The following is a 22,338-nucleotide window of genomic DNA, read 5'->3' as shown; positions in this document are numbered from 1 at the left end:
TCACATCAATCCTAACAGCTCGTGTAGCAGCGGCACAATCACAGTAGCACTGAAGCCAACGGAGGAGTACGTTATAAATTTATACGGCACTTCGACTTCCAGTCGTCTTCGGGCTTCCAGGTCGCCAATGGGAAACTTGTACCGATAACCCAGCATGCCAAGGACCACGCTCTTCATCAGCCGGCGCGTCAGTAGAACAACAAAGATGCCTACAAAGAACCTGGCTAGCACGACCGCCACTATTTTAGTGGTGATCAGAGGAAATCCAAGCTGAAAATTTTCACTGGTGTAGGCTGGCGCAGCATACTGGTTGTTTAACCAAAATCCCACAGTTGCTCCAGCTCCTGCTCCTAAGATAGTAGTGGTGTCTCCCCTGGTAGGGCTGTAATAGTCTAGTTTGGGGTAGTTGTAACATAAGACAAGAGGCACAACTATGGAAAACAGTGGACAGAAGGGACTAGTTAACAGCAAATGATCTATCATGTCCCACACAGGATACAAGACCACAAGCAGCACAGCTGAAATCAGCGCTCCACCGATCACGTCCTGCAAAGAGATCACGTTTAAAAGCTTTGTGAGACCTGGAAGGTAAAACAGAGATTCTTGGGTGATGACAAAACACCAGTATGTGCATTCGCAAGCACGCAGCAGCAGAGGAATGCCCTGAATTCACAGCAATGGCACTGCCCACACACAGTGGCAACCCCGAGCTTGTGCTAAACAAAACATGACAATCTGTAAACCCAACCTTAGCCTTGTCCATGTGAATATATCTATTGTCTCATATTTTTACCCTGGACAGGTGAGATTCTCACCAGCTTTCATGTTTTAAGGGCACTCTCCACCTATGACCTCAGTGGAAAAGGCACGTGCACGGCTCCATTTCAGGGACAGTATCACAGTAAGCTGCCTTCCTACAAACCCTTCCTCTCCCATAGTCCTACAAGTAATTTCATGATATCAGTAGGATTGTTGCTCACTTGCTTTGCATAAACGGGAAGATGCTGTCTGTTGTCAGGGGCAAGCACCCTGTCCAGGAACACAGGCTCCCGGGGAGAAAAGCGCAGAGATGCGGGACACGGTGCCATGATTTCTGCCCACCGCGGCAAGAGGTAGGCACCGCCGGGCAAGAATACATCAAGGAGAAATTTGTTGCCCACGTCTGAAATCTGGCTTGTAGTTAAGAGCCTGAGGCAAGCACATAGTTAAAACCTAATTTATTAACAGAGGCAAATAAGGTGTTTTGAGAACTTGATTGCTGTCAACCGCAAGGCTGGGAAAGGAGAGACGAGCTAACCCCGAACGAAAGCTGTCTGTACGAGGAGCGGCCAGATAAAAAGCAATATAACAAGTTTCCCCTTGCTGCTCTCCCGGCGTTGCTCAGGAGGCAGCGGAATTTGTATTCTGACCATGAAATGCCCTGCAAAAGCTAGCGTTCATCACAGACAGAAATGTCCTCTTCTCAAGATTGTGTCTTTTTCATGACAGTTGACCACGACCGTGCTTGGTCACAGTCTGAAATGTATTATTTATGAGAACTTCATTTATACTTAGGCAGGAACGAGGGGACTTTTTCACAACAGAAATATTTAATGACTTTCTGGTAAATGCATTACTCCAGTATGGCTGAGCTCTAGCTGTTTACAACTTCCAGTCAATGGATTCACAGCACATTTGGTTTTAAGCAACTCCCAGAGCCGTTTTGCATATTCCTAATACATATTTCCACTTAAATTTATTCCCTCGTCCATGACATGAGGATAGCCATGGACATACACAAAGTTGTTCGCAGATGTCTAATGTGTAAAATACCATTAGGTGTCAATATTTCGCTTCAAGATTTTCAGATTATAACTTTACACACCAAGGCATGTTTTAGCCTAACAGTAAGTAATGCCGGTCACCCCCGGCAGTGGTGCTCAGAAATCCCATCACCTCAGTGCACCTCCGCTTCTCCCCTCACTATTTGTCTGCTTCGTATTAGAGGAAAGAAGTTCTGACATCTCACTATCCCCTCCACGCGTGACTAAGGAGTGAAATTCAAAAGCTGTTCACGTGCTTTTCTGTTCCAATTGAAGACATTTAACCAAACATTAATGTTCCCCTAACACACGCTTTGCTCGGATTTGCCCAGCTGACTCCAGCAGTTCCCAGCCGGGGCACAGACACCCTCTATTTACATTCTGAATTTTATTATCTGCCCGCTCAGCCCCAAGGCAGTAACACAGCCCCTGTACTTTTCGGGCAGGACCCAGATAAGCAGCTCTGCTCCCAGCCAGCGGCTTATATCAGTGGTCTCCCAAGTGAGTGCGCAAGGCAACCCATCGGGCTGGGGGAAGAAAATACTTTTTGCGCCACTAGTAAAATAGAAAATAGGGAGATACATATTTTTAAGTAGTGTTTACTTCATCCTTACCTCATAATTTTTTAAATTCTATTTTTCTGCATGTTTTATGGTGCATTCATCAATATAGTAATACATGTATATAATTCATAAATAATTATACCTATATGGGGCATGTATGCTAAAAATTGTTTTACTGATAGGGGTGCACGATCAAAAAACAGTGGAGACTGGCGCTTTGTACTGTTTTTTCCCCCCGTCCAGCAATATACGTGCATCTCATTTTGGAACCTCTTTACTAGAAGCTGCTGGGGAGCGTGGGAGGCTCCTGGCCATAGCCCGCCGGGAGGGACTCCCTTTGGTTCTGGTACGCCCGGGCAGAGGCTTGATTCTCTGAACACCCAGAAGAGGCGCGTGAGTTCAAGACCAACACTTCACAAAGACATTCAGCAGTGCAGAATTAATGATTTCCCCCCTTGCCTGTTAATCTAAGAAGGAAGTGGGAAGAGAGAAGGGGGATGGCACCGATTTCTGTGAGAAAAACTGCTTTTCTGGACTCTCCCTGCTGCGCAGCCAGGAGTGGGACCTTAGCTCTTCCCGGCGGAGGAGCTGCTGCTGGCACTCCCAGGAAGCACATTCTTGCCTGTCTGCCTGTGTAAACAGATTAGCCTCTCGCCAAACCCACAATTATAAAGGAATTTTTAAACGAGGGCAGGCATGGGTTTTGCTCAAGGTGCAGCACTACCAGCAAAGCTCAACACCTGCCGGGATGCTCCCGCTCCCTCAGCACCACAAGTGCCACGGCAGTCCTCCACTGGCTCCATCCTTCCCAAAAAGCCCCGCTGCTGCCGTGCAGCTCAGCCCCGCTCCGGCGCAGCACTCCCCCCCCGCCTCCCCCACAGCAACGAGCATCTGTCCGGCTCAGACGCACCCATCGATTTTAACTAGAAAGCTGTCATTTTGCTTTGCCATCTAAAGAGCAGGCCAGTATCGAGTTTCTAACGCCGCAAGCCCTTGAAGTTAGTGTCCTGTGCTACAGAGGTACATAAAGAAAAGCAACAGAGGTAAAAATCCGGCTGCGCGCAACACGTGGGACGCAGGGCTGGGGCGCTTCAGCGTGCTCTCTGCCCATCACCGGGGCCTGTGGGTACCGGCACCACCGCTGCCGTTCGTGCGCTGGGCTGGTGGTTTGGTTTTGTTTCACAAGGTCTTAGAGCACGGTTTGTTTCAGGGTTGCAAAAGCGTGTGGTCTGGCCTTCCGAATGCAAGACCCTTCTATGATCTCCCCGCTGAAATTGTGGTCGGAGACGCAAACGGTCACAAAATGCCCCCAGGACGTCGAACCGGCACCCCGAACGTGGTGGCACTCCAGCATCTTCCCTGATGCTTCCGATCAAAGGAGAAATAACACTTTTCCTTGTTCTGTCTTGTATTGCCTGAATTCCCATCATGGTTTCACTTACAGCGTGAGACGCTACTCGCTCTCCGAAACAGCAATCCCGTATTTGCTTGACAGACCTAGAGGTCACTCTCTTTCATCCCACGAGGACTGTTCTGCCACAGTGCGTAACGAGATGTCAATATGTTGTTTGTTATCAGCTTTAAAATATTCAAGATAATTTCAAGATTAACGGCAGTGTGAAAAAACCCAAGATACAGCACAGCAAAATGAGGGGCGGCGCTGCAGAGTACCCTCATCAGCAATAAATGCATCAACACTGGGTCGGTGTATCTCAGGGAAATAAAACCAATGTACTTTGTTTACAGAAACAACTTTCAGGTTTCTTTTTGGTCATAAAAAGTGACCTTTTGACTTCTCCCTGTATCCCACCCCCGCCACGGCACTGGGCATTCTGGCTTTCGGACCAGGGCAGCGCAGCGGGGCGGCTGCAGCAGCAGAGAGCTTGTCGCAGCACCAGCTGTGGAGCCCCGAGCCCCGGCCGGGGAGCTCGCACCGCGCCAGGAGGAGACCCGGCGCTGCCGCCACAGCGGGCGCCGAACCCATTAGCTTGGCGCACGAAGAAATTCCCGCTGCTGTCCCTGAAGAGGTAAAAGGCGGCTAAAAAGCCTCCCCCCCTCCACGGCTTCACCCTCGGCTGGCGAAGTTCTTCCCGGCACGGTTTGCAGGGATCTTGCTCACAACTTTTTGGAGTCCTGTGCCCTCGCATCAGCACCGGCGCTCACTGGTTCAAACGGGAGATGACTCAGATATGCGCCAGCAGCACTGAGACAGGAAAACTTGTTCATCTCACTGAGACAGGGATCAAAAACTGGGCCAAAGCTTTAAGATGGGGAATAAAGGGATGTTTTCTAAAATACAGTTGTCTGGGGAAAAGAGCAAACAACAACAAAAAAAACCCCGTCCTATTGTCACCAATTGCATTTTGTTTCTTAAAAATAAACTCTTACATTAACCAACTACAGATTCTCTGCTTCAAAATTCGTCCACCTTTTCACTTTGCCCTTTCCAGGTAACTCGATTCCCCCTGTGCCAGCTCCTCAGGCTCCATCGCTTCGGCTTCTCGCGGTGAGGTGGCGCGGGCGGATTGCTGTGATTAGCTTCTCCTCACCCGTACCAGTGTGTTGCCTCCGCCCCATTCTCTGGCTGGGCGATGCTCTCCCAGTGGCAGCCAAGGCAATGGGTGTTTATTCCCTTTTCCCTAATCATTCTGTTTGTCCCGATACGGCTATACGGATGTAGACAGCTCCCGTACCAGTTCACTGCCTCTCCAGAAGGTCTTCAATGGTAACGTCTCTTCTGCTGATGTGACTGCACTTTTTGAGGCCGCTCCTGACCCGAAAGCAATGCCAGCGGTGCTGAAATACAGACTGATTTGTAGAGCTGAGGCTACAGGAGACGAGCCCCTGTACCAGAGCTTTAGCTGTGCCACCACCAAAGCATGGTGCAACCACCTTGCCACTCCTTCTCCGATTCCTCAAACAGGAAAAAATCAGTTACACCAAGTCAATGGGTATATGTTTTCATATACCCCTTCATTTGCTTTACTAAAATATTATAATCATTTAAGACATCATTACACCCTGCCGGTATTCATTTTCTATTAAGACCTAAGTTAAGAATTCATTAGATACAGGCTGTTTCAGCTGGTGGCTTGGCCAGTTGGCCACTGCGCCTTGGGCCCCCAGCCTCTCAGGCAGCTCAGGGTGGGAGCCATCCCTCAAAGCGCGGCAAATGGCTCTGAACAGCGCTTCTTCCCCGAAAGAACCCGTCACCGCCGGTGGGACGGCGCCGTGCAGAGCGGGGCTGCATTGGGGCGGCTGTGGCCATCAGATGTTTCCCCAGCTGCATCCCCACCATGGCACGCCAGGGATGAAGACCCCGCCGAAGCACGTTTGGCCTTCTGAAAGGCAGCGTTGCTCACAGTTCAACTAAGGAGCTTTTTCTTTTATTTTAAAGCCCTTTTTTTATCATGTCAAAGGCACAAAGGACTTTTTCTTCTTTACCCTAAAATCCATCTAAATTTAGAGGAGTCTTTCATTATGATGGACCAGCCAGGGAAGTATGCCAAGAATTTTTACTGATTGACTTAAGGTCACTAGCTGAGAAAGGGTGTCTCCAGCTTCGATTTAAGATCTTGTTTTGATCCACTAGGCCTGGAAGGGAAGGTCAAGCTGTATTTTATACATAACATTAACGTCATAAAGGCTCTTACATTCATCAAGTCTCCTTATTACAAACATAATTATTACTTCGTAAAAAAATGCAACTGTTTATGCATGTGCAATCAACCAACAACGCGTGTCAAACAACTGCGGGGAAGTAGCCGGGAGTTTTTATCCATAGTGAGGCAGCTGGACCACCCCTCTGGCCATTACCTGTAATAGATCAGTAACGCTTCCTCTGGTCGGGAAGGGGCCAGCTACTGCCTAATCAAAGGTACACCGAAATCTGGTCTTAAAGCAGGGCTGGCCTCTCCAAACTGCGCCCAGCCAGCCTGTCATATAAAGTCACAGAAATTCTGTATTTATTTTCGGATGAAGTACTTGTGCATCTCAGTCCTTTAAGAACGCATTTCCTACCAGCTGAAAACGAGAAGCTTGGCATAATATTTTTTTAAGTGCCACGTCCCTGCGCGGTAACAGGAGACTTGCTGTCCCCCGGCAGCAGCTCACGTGTCACGTTTTACCCTCTCCACCGCTGCCGGCTGGTCACCGGAGCGACTCCCCCGCCTGCCATTCCTCCCCTGACACTCCCAGGATACACCAGCCCGGAATATTTCTCGCTGACAACAGTGATACTATTGCACAAAAGGCTTAGCTAAGGAGCAGCGTCGCTCGCTCAAGTGCATTCCTCGCAATTAAAATTTCAAAATAAGGAGCTACAGCTCGGATGCCACACCGGCCTCACCCGGCTCCCCAGCGCGCCCGTGCCGCTGCCTCCCCGGCGCTACCGGTAATTCCCCTGCAGGCTCGCACAGCCATAGCCTGAGGCCTTCCCCACAGCCGGCCTCGGGCGTACACCTGGAACGCAGCGGCGTGACTCCTTCATCCCCCCGACGGCACGGCCGAGGCAGGACACGCATCGCTTGAGGAGTGGGAGGTGGGAGTTGCTGCGGGTGAGCAGAGCTGGAGGCACGACCGGCGCGGCGCATCCTTACCAGGACTGTGTGCATCCCCGTGTAGAGCCTGCTGAGACACACCAGCGTCGAAAACACGAACGCCGCTGCCAGGCCTAGTTCGAACGGATACTGTGGAAAGAGGCGGGGGGGGGGGAAATACACACATTACGCTGTTACCCACTTTAACATCAGTATATATCCGAGGTAAAGCACCCAAGCAGCCGGACTGGTGCAAGGATCTCACGTTGGGAAGCGGCTCCCGAGCTGCACTTTCCCAAAGAGACTAACATGGCCCGAGACGAGACCTCGCATGGGCCCACATGCCGCCCTGCTGGAAGGCCCTTCCGCTACCCGTGGTGCCCACTTCTGCAATGGTCTGGTCTTGGCACGGGGAACCTGGGAAACAGATGGCATTTGCAGAGTTCTTCCCCACAATATCCACCTGCAAAATCCATGTTAGTGCTAGAGACTTCAAGGAAAAAAGGCACAGCACGTCGTACGAGCGATGCCCGAGGCTGAACTGCAGCCTCAGACCACCCGAGGGGAACACGACAGCCGCAGAGCCCGACCGGCAGCATGATCAATAGTCCTCCAGCAGCGACTGGGGCTGGGGGGCTCCTTTCAGTCCGTAATGGAGATTTTTCTGAAAAAAATAAACCAACCTAAAATGTAAATAAATCAGACTGATTCCCCCGATTTGACACAGAGTCTCCGTCTACTGCCGAGAGGCTGACGGCTGACCAGGGCGGCCACAGGTCAGTGCAAAAATGCTTCTGTGGAGATTTTAAGCATAACAACTCGCTTCTGACCCTTTCCCCCGGCATACTCTAGCCCCCAAAATAGAGAGCTCAGACCCACTGCAGATGTCACTCCCAGTTCATAAAAAGCTATTTTTGCCTCACTTCTCTAAGCCTTTGGAGGATTTACATCCACTTTATTCCCCCCTCAGCAGGCAGCCTGGGAGCTAGTCCAGATCAGTAATTGATGGCTGGGGCAGCTTGAGAAGATAGCAGCATAATGTACTGGTAGATTTTTCCTTCTTAATAGAGGCAATTAAATCATTTAATTATTTTACAGCAGCTTTATTGTTTCATGGCAGTTTCCAAGAAGTACGAGACAGCCTGTGAAGAGCTGTGTGTCCCACTGGTAGCTTATCGATCGAGGAGGAGGAGAAAGTGCTGCTGACTGGGTCTTTTTGGCAGATCTGACACATGGGATGGACCTGGCCTTCGAGGGCTGACAAATATCCCATCTCCTGGCTCCTCCTCCCCGTCCGCATCCCGTTCCCAAGTTGCTCAGACGAACACCCGAGACCCCACGAGCCCCACTTTCCCCATCTGTCCCCTGGGTACCGGCACCTCCCCAGCCCTGCGCTCCAGCCGGCCGAGACCCTTCTGCAGATGACCAGCCGAGCACGCAGGCGCCAGCGCTGGAGGACCTGTAGGCTGGCAGAGCGCAGGCAAGGATGGGGATGGGAGGCAGAAACAGCTGCTGGAAGCACATCGCGGGCAGGGACTGCCGCGGCTGGCGCTGACTCCTCGCGGTAGATGCCTCTGTGTTTATTGCGACATCCCCTGATAAACAGAGGTGATTCGCTCCTTTTATACTGGAAGGCTAAGGCCGGCAACATCACTTTGGACACCCCTGACCTGCTCACTAACCCCGGCGCCGCGGGCAGGAGCAAAGCCCATGGCTGCACGGCTGGTACCGGATGAGTCCGTGCCTTTGCTCCTCACCTTGAGAAACAACAGCGCTCAACACAACCAGCATCTCTAGCGTCTGCAACGGATAGCGGTTTGGGACCCTTTCTAAAATGAAGAAACAGGTATTGCTGCATCGTCCCTGCCAAAGGGACGCTGTGAGCCCTCTTGATTACATGAGTTTCTCTTTGAAACACACTTGAGAAGCTGAGAAACATGCTTAAAGATGACGCAGCCAGGAAGTCATTATTGCCAGAGTACAGGAAACACGTGCTTGGATTCATAAAATGAAACAAAAGTAATCATCATGGAGAAATGAGTTTCGGGAAACAAACCTTTTAGGAAGATAAAAGCCTGAAGGTTTGGGGAAAATAACTATGAGATCTCCCCAGGCAGCCTGCAGCACCAGCGCCGTGAAACTGCTGCTACTTCTCTGACAAACAGCTCTCAAAGCGTGTCGTACGCTACTAGCCTAAGGCGGGTTAGAGCCAGGGCATTTCCAAGGATGCTTTTCCCACACCCTGCAAAAACCAGGGGACACGCAGCTCCTTTGCTTTCCCCGGGAGCTGGCGTTGGCTCAGCGGGCACGGGACGAGCACAAGCCACTGACACTGGGCATCTCCTGCGGCAGCACCGCAGCTCCCTCCAGGCTCGCCCCATGTGGCAAAACACCAAACTGCGGCAGGGCAGTGCAGCCGGCCCGTGGAAATCTCCCCTAAATTTCTTCTTATGTCTATTACCGGCCAGCTACAGGTAACAGCAGGGAAAAGTACATGTCTGTGAAAATAAACACAGAGCTCCTCTGGAGGCAGCAGCTGCTTTGGACTTGCAACTTTTCTGTAGCTCTCTGGAAGTAGACAGATGCGCGCTTTTTTTTTTTTGCCTTTTTTTTTTTTCACCCCTACCTTGTACTGGTTCACGGTTGCGATGAGAAAGGAGAAGGAGATGGCAGTGGCTGCCATGGCATGGGTGGAAGGCATCCCGTACTCTGCAACCGTCCTCATCTCCAGCTTGACGACAGGTGGCGAGAGGGGCCGAGGCCACTTCAGGATGTCCTTGGAGACCTGGCCTATGTACATCACTATCTGCGGAGAGGAGAGGCCACAGGGCTGTCAGTCAGCACGGGCAATCCCTACCCAGCCCACCGAAGAACCACCTCTATTTCTGTGCTTTTTTTCCTGCAAAACCCACCACCCTGAGGACAGGATTTAGCCCCTGAATTATTAAAGAGTTTTCCACTATCCCGGTCAGCAAAGGAAGCGGCGGCTTTACTGCACCATGTTGTAACTCGATCAGAAGCAGGACCAAAAGGAGGTTTCGCTGAAAAGATGCAGCAATACAGGACGGTGCGAGACGGACAGCTGGCTCCCACCCCATGCTAGAGAAGTTTAAGTTACCTCCCTATCCCTTATAACCCCTCTCCTGCAAAGGAAACAGCTATACGAGAAATTTTTCTGCCACTGCCGCCACATCGCCGCCGAGCGCAGGCGTGTGCCTCCCTGCCCCCGGCAGCACCAGCTCGCCTACTCCCCGCAGCTCCCATCCCACCCACCTCACAAGGGGCTGCAGGAGCCCCGCCAAGGCGCATGCCTGTCGTGCTTGCAGGTAACGACCCGGGCATCCGTGGGGCGGCGCAGAGAGAAAATGGGATGAGCAACACAAAGTACCAGTTCTCCTGCCTGACTCCCCTGCAGCAAAGATGCCCTGCTGGGGACACCAGAGGTTTAAGCAAGGGCTCCATTAATTCGCTACCTGAGCACTGCAATGAAATGATTTTTGGGGGGCGGGAAAGTTGTATTCCCAGGTCACTGCAAGCAGTAGCAATGGGAAGAAGAGGCAAGAGGCACAAGCTGGCCAGCACCCCCAAGAGGTGCAGCCCACCCAGCAGCGCTCAGGACACATGCCGTGCCGACATCCTCTGCTCCTCAGCACCCCGTCCCAAGGGAAAGGGCTCTCAGCATCACAGTGCGAAGGCTGTGAACAAAAGTCACCCAGGCTGTCCCTGGAGGATGTATTTGCTTTCTGTTGCCCCCATCCTTCCTTTGGATAGTTCAGCCGGGCATAGGCAAAGCAATCTGTACAAACCAAACCAAACCTTTCTTTTTTTTTTTTTTAAATACAAAAATCAGGTTAACTGACATCTGCCATGAAAGCTCAGTTGCTGTGCAAGATGGCTGCCTGTTCTTCTCACGCTTCCACTAGCAAAGGAGGGGTCTTAAAATAACATCCTTCCCGTGCTGGTGTTAGCCATATGCCAGAACGACAACACGATCACCCGCTGCCACAGCTGTCACCAGCCACATTGCATCCCTCTCGCTCCCACCAGCCATTTAAAAAATGGTTTCACATTAAAAGAAAGACGTCAGGAGTCAGGATTCACAAATCAGAACCAGGAAAAAGCAAAAACGTTCCTTCGCCCCCCTCTCCCTGGCGAAGGGCACGCTGCGGGGAACGCCGGGCTTGCAGCCAGCGCCTGGAAAAGTGACTGCTGGTGCCTTTGCATCCTTTATCCCTCGTCACGTGAATCACATCGCTGCCTTACTATCGGCAGCACCTGCGGCACGCCCGGCTGCTCCTGCCTCACCCGATAAAGGGGGCATAGGGCAGTCGGCACATACCCTGCCCTGCCCGTTCACTGCAAACAAAGGCTCAAGGAACAAGTGTCTTGAACCTCTGCCGGGGTTTATTTGGTTAATGCCACTGGTTTCCAAAAGGATGCAGGCGGGTCTTCGGAAGTTAAATTCCCAGGGCTGAAAGAAAAATTACTCTCTCCAACTGAACATAAAACATCCAGGCTACCGTTCGTGTTACCATCTGAGAGGCTGGGTAGACGAGCCAGTTTATCAGCAGTCCTCTGTAATAACGACTTCCACCCGCAGAAGTACCATTAGCACTAGTACGTAAGAGTATTACAGGAAGGGAAATGAGTCATCTTTGAAGTGAAGGCCATGCTGGGACTCCTCTGACGGTGGAAAACAGGCCAAATGCTGGAGGTGCCATGGGTAAGCAAAACTACCAGGCATCCTCACAATGCCTTCCTTCCAGGTTAAATTCTGACCCTTATATTTTTTAAAACCATGTACTGTATAGACACGTACAGTAACAAGAGGCGAGACACCCTCCTTAAAATGTACAGGGGACTTTCTGCATACGTTCAGACCAAGCGCTGACCTCTGGAGCACCAACCTTTGCCTTTACCTCACCCGGGCGCTGCGCACGTGGTTTTACAGGCAGTGGCCTGGATTATTTAGCGGCAGCGGCAGTTATGGGTGCAGTAAACCCTCCCCCATAGGCCGAGCTGGCAGGCTTCCCCGAGAAGGTGAAGGACGACAAGCGCACCATCGCTAAGGCCACCCATGGAGGTGCCGCTCGCAAGCGGCCAGAGGAGCGCAGGGCTGCCCGGGCTGCGCGCAGGCACTTCGGCTCGCAGCGTGGCCAAGCGAGCAGCCCAGAGCCCCTGACAGACCTGCTTGCCGCGGGCAGAGGGGTGCCCTCCCCAGGGAGACGGCCCCGCGGCACGGAGCGGGGCCGGCAGAGCACCGGCTGGGAGCTGCGCGTCCCTCCCCAGCCCCGAGCCTCAGCCGGTCCTGCCGGGGGCCGTGGCGCAGCCGGCGGCTGAGGGCGATAGCCCTGCGAGCGTGCCAGCCGCAGGCTCCCAGAGCTCAGCCACGAAGAGTCAAAAAACCCAAGTAGGAGGCCACCGCGGACGCAGTCGCTACGCGATGCGTGTCGTGCGGAAATGCTTACAGCACCGCGTTTCGCTGCGGACTACGACCGAGTTGCACTCTGCCGTGGCTCCCACCCTCGAAGGCAGGCAGGTGTCGGCCTTGGTTACGTGCCATATTCTCTCTTAAGCCACATTTCGTTATTTCCTGACCTTATTTCTCAGTCACTTTGGATCCACCCTCCAGCAGTCCCAGGAAGGAAAGCAAGCAGCCTGAAAGTTTTGGCCTGTTAGGAGCTTTTTTCAACGCAGCGGATGAGAAACCCCCTGTCATAACCATTGCGAACCACAAGCGCTGAAGCACTGGAGAGGAGAGGAAGGGAGGTGGAGACCTGAGCATGGGGTACAGGCTAAAGGTCAACACTGAGCTAAGCCTCACCTACGCTTGACTTGAATCACCTATTTGTGCGATGCCAAAAGTTTTTGGTGGCCCTGGAATAAATTTAGCATGAGCAGAAATTACCCCAAGCCTGGCCCAGCAAGTAACTCGGGATTGCTTGGGTCCGCAGGACTGGGTAATTCTGCCCCGATTTCCAGCCTGCCCTAGATAAGCCAAACAGCACATTCGTGTGGCTTTGGACAGGCAAAAGGGGAGGGGAGGTTAAGGCTTGACCCAGCAGCGCGTCACCTCACGAGCAGCAGCAAGTTCACGTGTTTCAGAGCCTAAAGCAGGGTGATCCCCTGGGGCTCACCCAGCTCCCCTTCCTTCACGAGGGCTGGGAAGATCTAGGGAGGAAGGGCGGGCTAGGCTCAAACCACAGTCACCTAAGATTTAAATAAAACCCATTCCAACAGTCCTTACGTGCTCGCGGACTTTTCCACCCGTGGGGTCTCCAGGCCCAAAGCTGAACGTGAGAGAGAAGAGGGAACAGGCCCTCGAACACTGGGCACGCAGACACCGTTTGCTGGCTCAGAACCTTGAACCTTCTTCAGGTTTTATTGCTCTTTTTGCTTCTTTCCTACGCTGCTGACATTTTTTGCCTAACTAGAGTGCTATATTACAGCGCCCGGTTCTATTCTTCCATGTTTATTTCTAGCACAGGCTCTCTTCTCCACCCAAGTGATGCAAATCAACTGAATTTTCTGCAGTTCTGGTAGAAAACAGTTTGCAGAGGTCTTTAGAACAAATAATTTTAATTTGCACATTAATAAGTACCTCTGCCTCTGCACGGGGAATTTGTCTGAACCTGGAGACTTTTCTATTACCAAAGCGACAGAGTCAGAGTCGTGACCGATTGAGTAGGACACGATTAGGAGGAGACAACTACACAGAAATGCACGGGAATTTAGTCGAGTTTTCACAAAAGTTGATGGGGTGGGCATGGCTAATTCCCTTCACTCTGACAGCAGGCAGCGGTAGCTCTAACTACCACGTTCCTCAGACTGTTCAAACTTCCCAAAATCAAATTCAAGCGCCCCACGCCCGGATTACGCAGATGCGTTGGCAGAGGAGGGGGCTGCTCGGGCTGGCAGGGAGGGCAGCTGGAGGGGTGCACACCCACGCAGGGAACAGTTGCTCAGGTGCCGCGGCCGGGACCCTCAGAAAGTTACGTCAGCTCCCCAGCATCCACAGGGTCACTTGACAGGGACGCAGCTGCACCAGCTGGAGCTGTGGGAAATAAAACGCATCCCCCAGCCCCTTCTTCCAAAGCCAGCGGGGCATGGTCCATCGCCACGGGGAGGGCCCCCGCCGCTCCCCCCCCACCTACGTCCGCACAGCTCCCGCGTCCCCGGCCGCTGCCCTGTCGCGGTGAGACACGAGCCGGGCACTGCGTTGATGCGGCCGGACCCGCGGGCTGCCTTCGCAGGCGGAGGGGAGCCCGGGGTGGCAGGGCAGGCTTTTCCTCCCAGGGGCTGCTCCTGCCTCGCACCACAAGGCAACGAGCTGGCTTGCTGAGCCACGCTTGAAATCTAGGGTACAGCTCCCCCGACCTGTTCAGACTTGAACCAGCCTCTACCGTTTCTACACAGCCAGGTGCTGCCGCGTCCGCTCGGCACGCTGGGGTCGCGACGCAGCACAGACTGCGCCGAAGCTGCCGTCCCACCCGAGGGTCCCGCATTTATAACCATACAGACTGAGCACGGGGGCCAAGGCAGCAAGCCTGACACACAAACCCATTTTTCTAGCCCCAAGCCCACAAACACTATTATTTCAGTTTTGGATTTTCTGAATTTCCTTAAATAAGCCTGCTCTTCTCTCACGTGCATCTGCGCTCCCCCAGGGCTACGAAGATGGCGCCGAAGTCTTCAGAATTAAAGCCTTGCAGTATTGCAACGAGCATTAGAAAAATTAAATACTTGGGTGAAGACTTCCTATTTCTTCCCCTCTCAAAGGGTTTTTCTGTATCGCTGTAAGCAATTTAAAAACAAGACTTTCCTCAAACTGCAGTGCCTACCAGTACCGCTGGGGTGGCCTGGGCTGCCTGCGGGGAATAGCAATTATGTTTTATTTACAGCCAAGGCATCAGGTGAAGGGAAGGCAAAGCTTTATTGCCGCTATGGGTCCACAGCATTACATTTCACTGCACAAGGGCAATCATCAGCAGCTTTAGCGGCACGACAGCCTTTTTCTGAGGGTTTGCTCCAAGTCGTGTATATGGTCAGGGCGATAGCTTTGCACTGGGGGTAAACAAGAGGAATCTATCTTTGCGTTTTAACAGATCTTGCTTTAGTGAACAACGACAAATCCCCGGCATCCCCGTCGGCCCAGGTGCCAATGCATTTGCCCCAACACCTGCAGAAGCTGCCTCTGGGGTGAGGAGCTGTTCCCCTCCCTGTGGGCATCAGAGTCCCGTAAAGTGATTTGGTTCTTTGATGTTCGTGTCACTCTGGTACTGCTTCAGTAATTTAAGAAGTGGGTTTGCCCCCCTGCAGGTGTTGCCTGGCACTTTCAATGGTTTTCCCTCGCTGCTGCTGCAGTCGCCGCAGGCAGCGCTTCTGTTGCGGGAAGCGGGAGAGCCACACAAAGATCTACCACCCGGGTGCAGACGCGTGCGAAGGCACACAACCGCGGCCGAGCAGCTCTGTATGCAGAGGCACAGGACCAGTGCCTCGAGGCGCGACTTCCCCTCTGGAACCCTTCCATGGCAGCTGCCCAGACCCCGAATCTGGCAGGTTTTAGGGAACGGGACCAGCACTGCAGGGGTGCTCTGTCTGGCACGTCCTCCATCATCCCTCCTCTGCCACAACCTCCGCACAGGGACGGGCACGCTCGACCGTCCCACAGGCACGTGAAGGTCAGGAGGAGCAATTCTTTTTGTAGTCTGTAATATTTCAGCTAACAAAGGTGAACCAGTACGTACGTACTTTCAACTCCTGATTTTGCAGCTCTCCTATCTGCACTATTGATCTATTAAAAGGACAAGATGAAATTCTAGAGAAGACATGGGGTCAAACAGCACTGGTGACTTCTTCCCTGAGACTCACAGTGTGGCAGCCTGACTTTGAATCTGCCGTTTTGGCTCCAAAATAGAAACTCTATAACCCGGCCCTAGAAACCCTGGACTGCCATAGTACTTGTCATCTTCCCAGAAAGGAAACCTGAGGCTTGAAAATGATGTTGCTTTTGTTTTTAGCACAGACACCGTGTGCTGATAGAAGCGACAGAGCACATCGGGAACGCTGGAAAGAGGGGAAAAAAATAAGGGTGCACTATTAATAAAGTGGCATTTGCAGGAGATTAGACAAGCAGAAGCAAAGAACGTATTCATGATTGTCAAAGCAGGCGTGACTTTGATTCACCATACAGAAATTAAACCAGGCATCCAGTCTGCACTGTTCACAGCTTCTATTCTCAGCATCCCCCGACCAAGGCTTAAGTGAGTAGATAAACACGGCAGCAGATAATCGCTGCAACTGTGCCCCTCGAGCACCACGCGCTTCGCAGGGGAAGAGGAGCAGGCAGAGCACATTCTTATGGAGATACTCCTCCTGCTCCCAAGTCAATGCCAAGAACTAAGGTTTGGCTTCAGGAAAAAAAAACAACAATAACATGAAAACAACAATAACATGAAAGGCACTGCTGGCCTTTCACCCCGACAGCAGCGCAGGTAGAGAGCAGAGGAGCCCCAGGGACCCCCAGGCTGGGGGGCCCTAAGCCACCCTGTGATGGCATCCCGCTCCCCATCGCCTCCCTGAGCCACCCAGCAGCTCTTGCATGCAGCGATGCCAACGGCAACTGCGAGGCTATCGGGTGCCCTTAGGGGGAGACTTAGGAGATAGACCTATCTCTCTCTCTTAGGAGAGCTTGAGGGTCTGCCATCTCAGCGTGGTTATTGTTCTCCAGAAAACACACCCATTTTGTCTTAGCTGCGCAGGAACTTCACATGACGTTTGTCAAGGATTTGGCCAGGTGCAACGGGACGTTCAAGGTTACGTTGAGCTGGTAGGATGCTCAAACACTTATTCAAGCTGTCCCGGCCACGATGTGAGCAGCGCATCCACGAGGCAGGCCTCCAGCGCACCGCAAGCAGAGCCGCGCTCAGCGGCACAGCATGCATGTCATGGCAAGGGGCAGCAGGGGACAGGAGGAGGGAAGGGGCAGCACAGACAGCTTCTTAAAAAAAAAAATTTTTTATATATATATATATATATGTATATATAAGGGAGGACTTTGGGTCTCTCAAGTCAGACTTCAGAAAAATAAAACCAGAACAAGGTCAAGAGAGCCTAGTGCCTCCAGAAGTATAACTGACCAACATCCTAGGATGTTCACTCTGTCTTTAAAAGAAGACCTCACACAAAAACTATGATGTAGTTAACTATCTTGTGATGGGTTTAAGTCAGAGAAATTTGGGCCCACAGTCTCCTGGTAGCAGTAAAAACTACTGTTGCATTGATTTCCTTTATTATCTACCACCTAAACCCGGGAAACGGTTACACCTTGTGGTTCTAGTGAAATACAAAAGGTTTCTGATTTACACTTCACCTTAAATTATTCCCACCTAGATGACTGAAATTTAGCAGTCTTGAACTGACAACAGGTACGCAGGGTTTACCTTAATTCCACGTCTCAGTTACGAAAGCTTCACTGGCAGTTCTTCTTCGAGGGCAGAGTACAGCTGTCAGCACATACAAAGTTCTTGCTCAATAAATACTTTATCGTCTTGCACATGGCATTTTCTTTTATGTGCCATTTATTTTTGTATTCTGACGTTTTGTAGTTACATGCCTGACTACAGTCTTACACGTTCTTATGGAGTGCAATATACGGCACTTTAAAGAGTCTGACTTCCCAGGGACTATGTTTGTCAGCTTGTTTTGGTGAAATGTTGCAGAAGCACAAAAACATTTCGGTGAAACCTTGTGGAAGCACAAAAGCAAACAAACAAGTAGGAATCACTAAACCCAGAGTTTGCTGCAAAGTGAGTTTTCATAGCAGCATCCAGGGATTCCACAGCTGCACAGCAGTGGCAGCGGCACCGTGACTGCCGGTAAGTTCCCGCTGGTGATTAAACTCCTGGTTACCCCGACAGCCGGAGTTCAGGGCTCCTCGTTCCCGAGTAACTAAATGCCAACAGCCTTTGGAAAATCCTTCCTCTGAAAAGCAAGTCTGGAAACTCAAGCGCCGCAGATTCAGACCCAGAACCTCCTCAGGCCTGCTGCCGCCTGTGCCCTGCGCCGCTCGGTGAGCCCGGCGCGGCAGCGCCAGCCGCCCGAGCCCCGCCGTCCTTCAGAGGTGCCGCCTTCACCCAAGCCGGCAGCTTATTGCTCCTACACGCGGCAGCTTCCGCGCCTGCCCCGACAAAGTCCACGCTGGCCAGCTCTTATTTATATTGTATAAATTAAAGTCTCGTAGGCTCAAGAGAGGTGTGGATACATTTTGCATCCACCAACCCAGAAAAAAAAAAGAAAAAAATTTCCAAGCAAGCAGAAACTGTAACCGGTTTTTTCCAGGTCTCTACCTTACCACTGAGATTCCACGCCAAAATAAAGCTTTAAACCCTGAAGGGATGCAGAGATTAAAAAAAAAAAACAAACAAACTGAGCTTTCACCTCTCGAGCCAAGATGTGCAGTAAATTTAAAGTACATTTGGGAGCCAGTTCATGCGAAGTTATTTTTCATCTCCGTGCTTCCTTGTTGCCGCAGCAAGAGTCGCAGGCATCAAAGCCTTGTCTGTGCAGATTCAAGAGCGTTTGCTTCAAAGAGCTGAAGAAGGGAAGTGAAGACACTGGGGTACCTTCAGCACTGACCCAGCACCTTGCTTGGAGGTTTCAGGCGGTTGTTTCCCTTGTCTGTCCGTAAAGGGAAAGGTAAAGCCTACGTGTGCACTGTGAACCTCCGGAGGAAAGGCTCCATGGAAGCACATTGTGCTGTTTTAAGCTCCCAGAGCATCTGGATGTGGCCACAGCTGGTGTTTCCCGGAGCCATCCACCTAAACAGAAAAACATGAGCCGCTGGTTTTGGGCACCCAGGACTGGAAAAGACATCCCAGGGCACCAAGCCCACTCCTCTGCTGCTGCTGAAGTGAACTCCCTCTGTGAGTTTTCTTCCTGCCCTTCTCCCGTTCTAAAGCTATTTCACAAGCTTTGGCTTCAACTTAGCTTATTTAAGACTGTCTTATGCGCACTTCTTCTCATGACTGCACTTTTATTTTAAGAAGCTTCTTCCTTCCCCTGGTGTTTGCAGCCAGCTCCATTCTCTCTCCAACTTCATTTTGTTAGGGACTTATCTAAGCTTTCAGCCTCTGCTCAGAAAATAGCCTGTTCCCTAATCAGCCCTGGCCCTGATCCAGTCTCAAATTTCTTTCCCAAATGTGGGTGACTGGCTCTGCGTAAGCTGTTGCAGATAAGTCGGCAGGAAGGCCAGTAAACAGCATCAGCACTGCCTTAATTTTCAAGGGAAGACGCTGCCCTGGTTCGTCCTGGGACGCCGGCTCTGCCATTTCCAGCCCGCGGCAGAGACTCGCAGGTTTAAGTTCCTGGTAGCACCCAGTAAAGTGCCGCCCTCAGTACCGCTCCCGTTCCCCCGCCGCGCCGGGGTGAGCCCGCTTCCCCCGCGCGGCGCCCTGACCCGCGTCGTCCAGCCCAGCCCGGCCCACGCCGCTTCCCCCGCGCAGCGCCCTGACCCGCGCTGTCCGGCCCGGCCCACCCCGCTTCCCCCACGCGCGCTCCCGGGGCCCCCGCGCGCTTCGCGCCGGCCTTGCAGGAAGGTCGTTGCTGCCTCTCTCCCGGCTGAGGAGCTTCACCGACAACCTCTCCTCATCCCAAAGAGCGCTAGGAGGGAACTACTACCACCTTCTCCTCAGGGCTCTCCATTTCGACGCCAACTCCCTCCCCGCGCCGGGCGAGAGCCTGGGCGCCGGGCGAGAGCCTGGGCGCCGGGCGAGAGCCTGGGCGCCGGGCGAGAGCCTGGGCGCCGGGCGAGAGCCTGGGCGCCGGGCGAGAGCCTGGGCGCCGGGCGAGAGCCTGGGCGCCGGGCGAGAGCCTGGGCGCCGGGCGAGAGCCTGGGCGCCGGGCGAGAGCCTGGGCGCCGCACCTGCCCCTCCCTGCCGGCCCCAGCCTCCTGCTGGCAGCTGCCAACAGAGCCTCTCGGGCCACCTGGGCTTTCACCTTCAGCTAACGCGGCTCTCCCCAGCCCCACATCATCACCCGCGCAGAAAAAGCGGCATTTCTTTGAGCTGGGGATGGCAGGCGGCCTGCGGATCGGCACTCCTGCTCGGCCCCGCGTCGGCTGACAGGCGTCCTTCCGGGGCTGTCACCAAAAACCTTCCAGGGATTTAAAAGCACGGCTTTGGCACGTCGAGCGCCTCGGCATCCCCCACGCAGCGAAGCCGGTTCTGCCGGCGCATGCACGACCAAGGCGCCTCGGACAGACGGACGCGGCTCCCGGCACCGTGAATGCCGATCCCTGCGCGCCGCCTGCTCGCCGGCAAATGGCGCACCCAGCTGAGCTCGCCCCAGCGTTCGCGCACAGCCCGCACAGGCGCTTCTGGCCGTTTCACAATTACAGATAACTAAAGTGGCTTTAAAACTACGGATTGTCACAAGTCTGTGTATTTAAAACAGCTTCTCCTTTTCCATACAAAATGCAACTCCACAGCTCCCTCAGTAACTGGAAAAATAATATTAATAATCATAACATCACACGCTTGAATGCTCTAATTAAACCGACCTCGATCCGGCCAGTATTCAGACAGACTCCGTGCGAGGGAAAGGCAAGGCAAGCCTGCAGAAAGGCACGCCAGGAGCTCTAAAGAGTCATTTTTTGAGCAATACGCAAACCCAGAAGGCAGTGACTACCAATATCATCTTCTGTGGCGCGTTTCCAGCAGCAGTAGGTGTACTCCTGGCCAAAACCCAGCTCTAATTATACAGTGTCCACCTACTTCTAAATTTCATCTGCAAGTTATTTTTCATGTTCTCTTTATGAAATGTATTGACTAGGGTTGCCGGCACAGAACAACCGGTGCCTTCCGTCCAAGACCAGGTGCATTTGAAGTGTATGACCAAATTAAAATCATTTTTATTATTTCTCATCATATTATTTGGACAAAAGACAGAATATTATTAACCAGAATTGACTAAGTCAAGGACAAGCTTCACTGTAAAGAAACAAAGGTACATATCACATCCAAGTTTTTACCAAGCTTCAATTTCTTGAATCGATGTAGATTGACAGCTAAAGGGTCAGTCATCTGCCAGAGGTGCTTCCTACCTCCCCTTCTTTGTTCTAAAATGGTCTTATTTGGGCAGCAAAGATCTGATCGATACCGAGATGAGCAACGGCAGTGACAAAACAACCCAGACTGAAGTGCCTGGTGCTACCGGTTTTCAGTGCCAGAATGAAAGACGTTATTTTGTGAAGGCTGAAGCCTGTTCATTTGAGAATGTGTGGTATTAACAAAAATCAATGCTTTTAAGTCTTAATCTTCAGCAGAGAATCTGATTATTTTTTTCCCCTCCGGTGACTGCAGAAGCACTCTGTTTATTCCACTGCTGCCTGCCCATCCCCTTCCTATTAGACTTACACTGATTTCAGCTGAGCCAGAAATATATGAACAGGTTACGCAGAAGAAATTGGGGTAAAAGATTTCCAAAAGTGATCAAAAATGATCCTTGGACTACCATGACACGTGGGGAGGTGTTTTCCCAACCATTCTGTGCAAATCTTATCAAAAGCAGCTTAATTGGGCTGAAAAAATAAGTCAGTCCAAGATGTAACAGAGATGAACAGACACCCTGCGTCAGCTAATGCCTCTGCTTCCTGAACACCCCAGTTACACGTGGAAATGGTGTTGGCTTTTTGTTGTTTGAAGGGGGTTTGTTTGTTTGAAGGGTTATTCTTATTCTTAGATATTCATTTGCTACAGTTACAGAATTAACAACTCCGAGTTTAAATAAGTCATAGAAATACTTACAGACCAAATAATTATCATCCTCCTAGAGACAGAGTGATCTATGTTCCAGTAGGTAAACGGAAGGAAAGTGATATAAAAAATCTCTTCGCCCAAAGCAGCTGAAAACTTGAACAGGTAGTAGTAGAAGTAGTTCTTCACAACATACTTCTGCACGCAGCCCTGGAAATGAGAGGATTTTAGAAAGTTTTAGTGAATTAGCAAATTATATCAAACATTTAAGATATTTTAACTGTAACAGTTCCCAATCCTTAAACCAAATAATTTGCCGGAACAAGTGTCAAGAAATGAAGTTCAATTTTTATACTAAAATGAAGACTATAGTGGCAGCTCAATTACATTTCCTGCAGATCAGAGATCTATTAAAACTAATTAAGGGTAGCAGTCACAGCGACAAAGATTTTTAAGATACTGGATTAGTCTCTCCTCCGGGGAAATCGAGAATATTCAATAAAAGGGTACCAATGCGTTAATTTTGATGTTTCTAGACCTGTAGATAAAAAGAGCCACCTCTGCTTTCTCTGGAAATGGGTGCTGAGATGAAAAAAAGTAAACTGCAATTGCTGAAACATTTAATTTTTGCAATTTAAATTTTGCCTCGTTATAGCGGGCAAAGTTCACCCTGCTAGTCCCT

At 51.6% G+C, this 22,338-nt stretch overlaps 1 protein-coding gene across 1 annotated transcript in view; it reads right to left on the bottom strand.

Moving 5' to 3' along the window:
* Window positions 1–22,338, bottom strand: part of SGPP2 (sphingosine-1-phosphate phosphatase 2) — a gene marked incomplete at both ends in the record, with an annotated part of 36,235 nt that continues 13,897 nt past the window's right edge. Inside the window, 4 exons of the mRNA XM_082003844.1 lie at window positions 1–546; window positions 6,964–7,053; window positions 9,530–9,709; window positions 21,708–21,866. Coding sequence (XP_081859970.1) covers window positions 1–546; window positions 6,964–7,053; window positions 9,530–9,709; window positions 21,708–21,866 — 975 coding nt within the window. The remainder of the gene's footprint in view (window positions 547–6,963; window positions 7,054–9,529; window positions 9,710–21,707; window positions 21,867–22,338) is intronic.

Source organism: Phaethon aethereus (genome assembly GCF_964289735.1).
Source record: "Phaethon aethereus genome assembly, chromosome: 9".
NCBI lineage: Eukaryota > Metazoa > Chordata > Aves > Phaethontiformes > Phaethontidae > Phaethon > Phaethon aethereus.
This window is presented reverse-complemented; position numbering and strand designations above follow the sequence as displayed.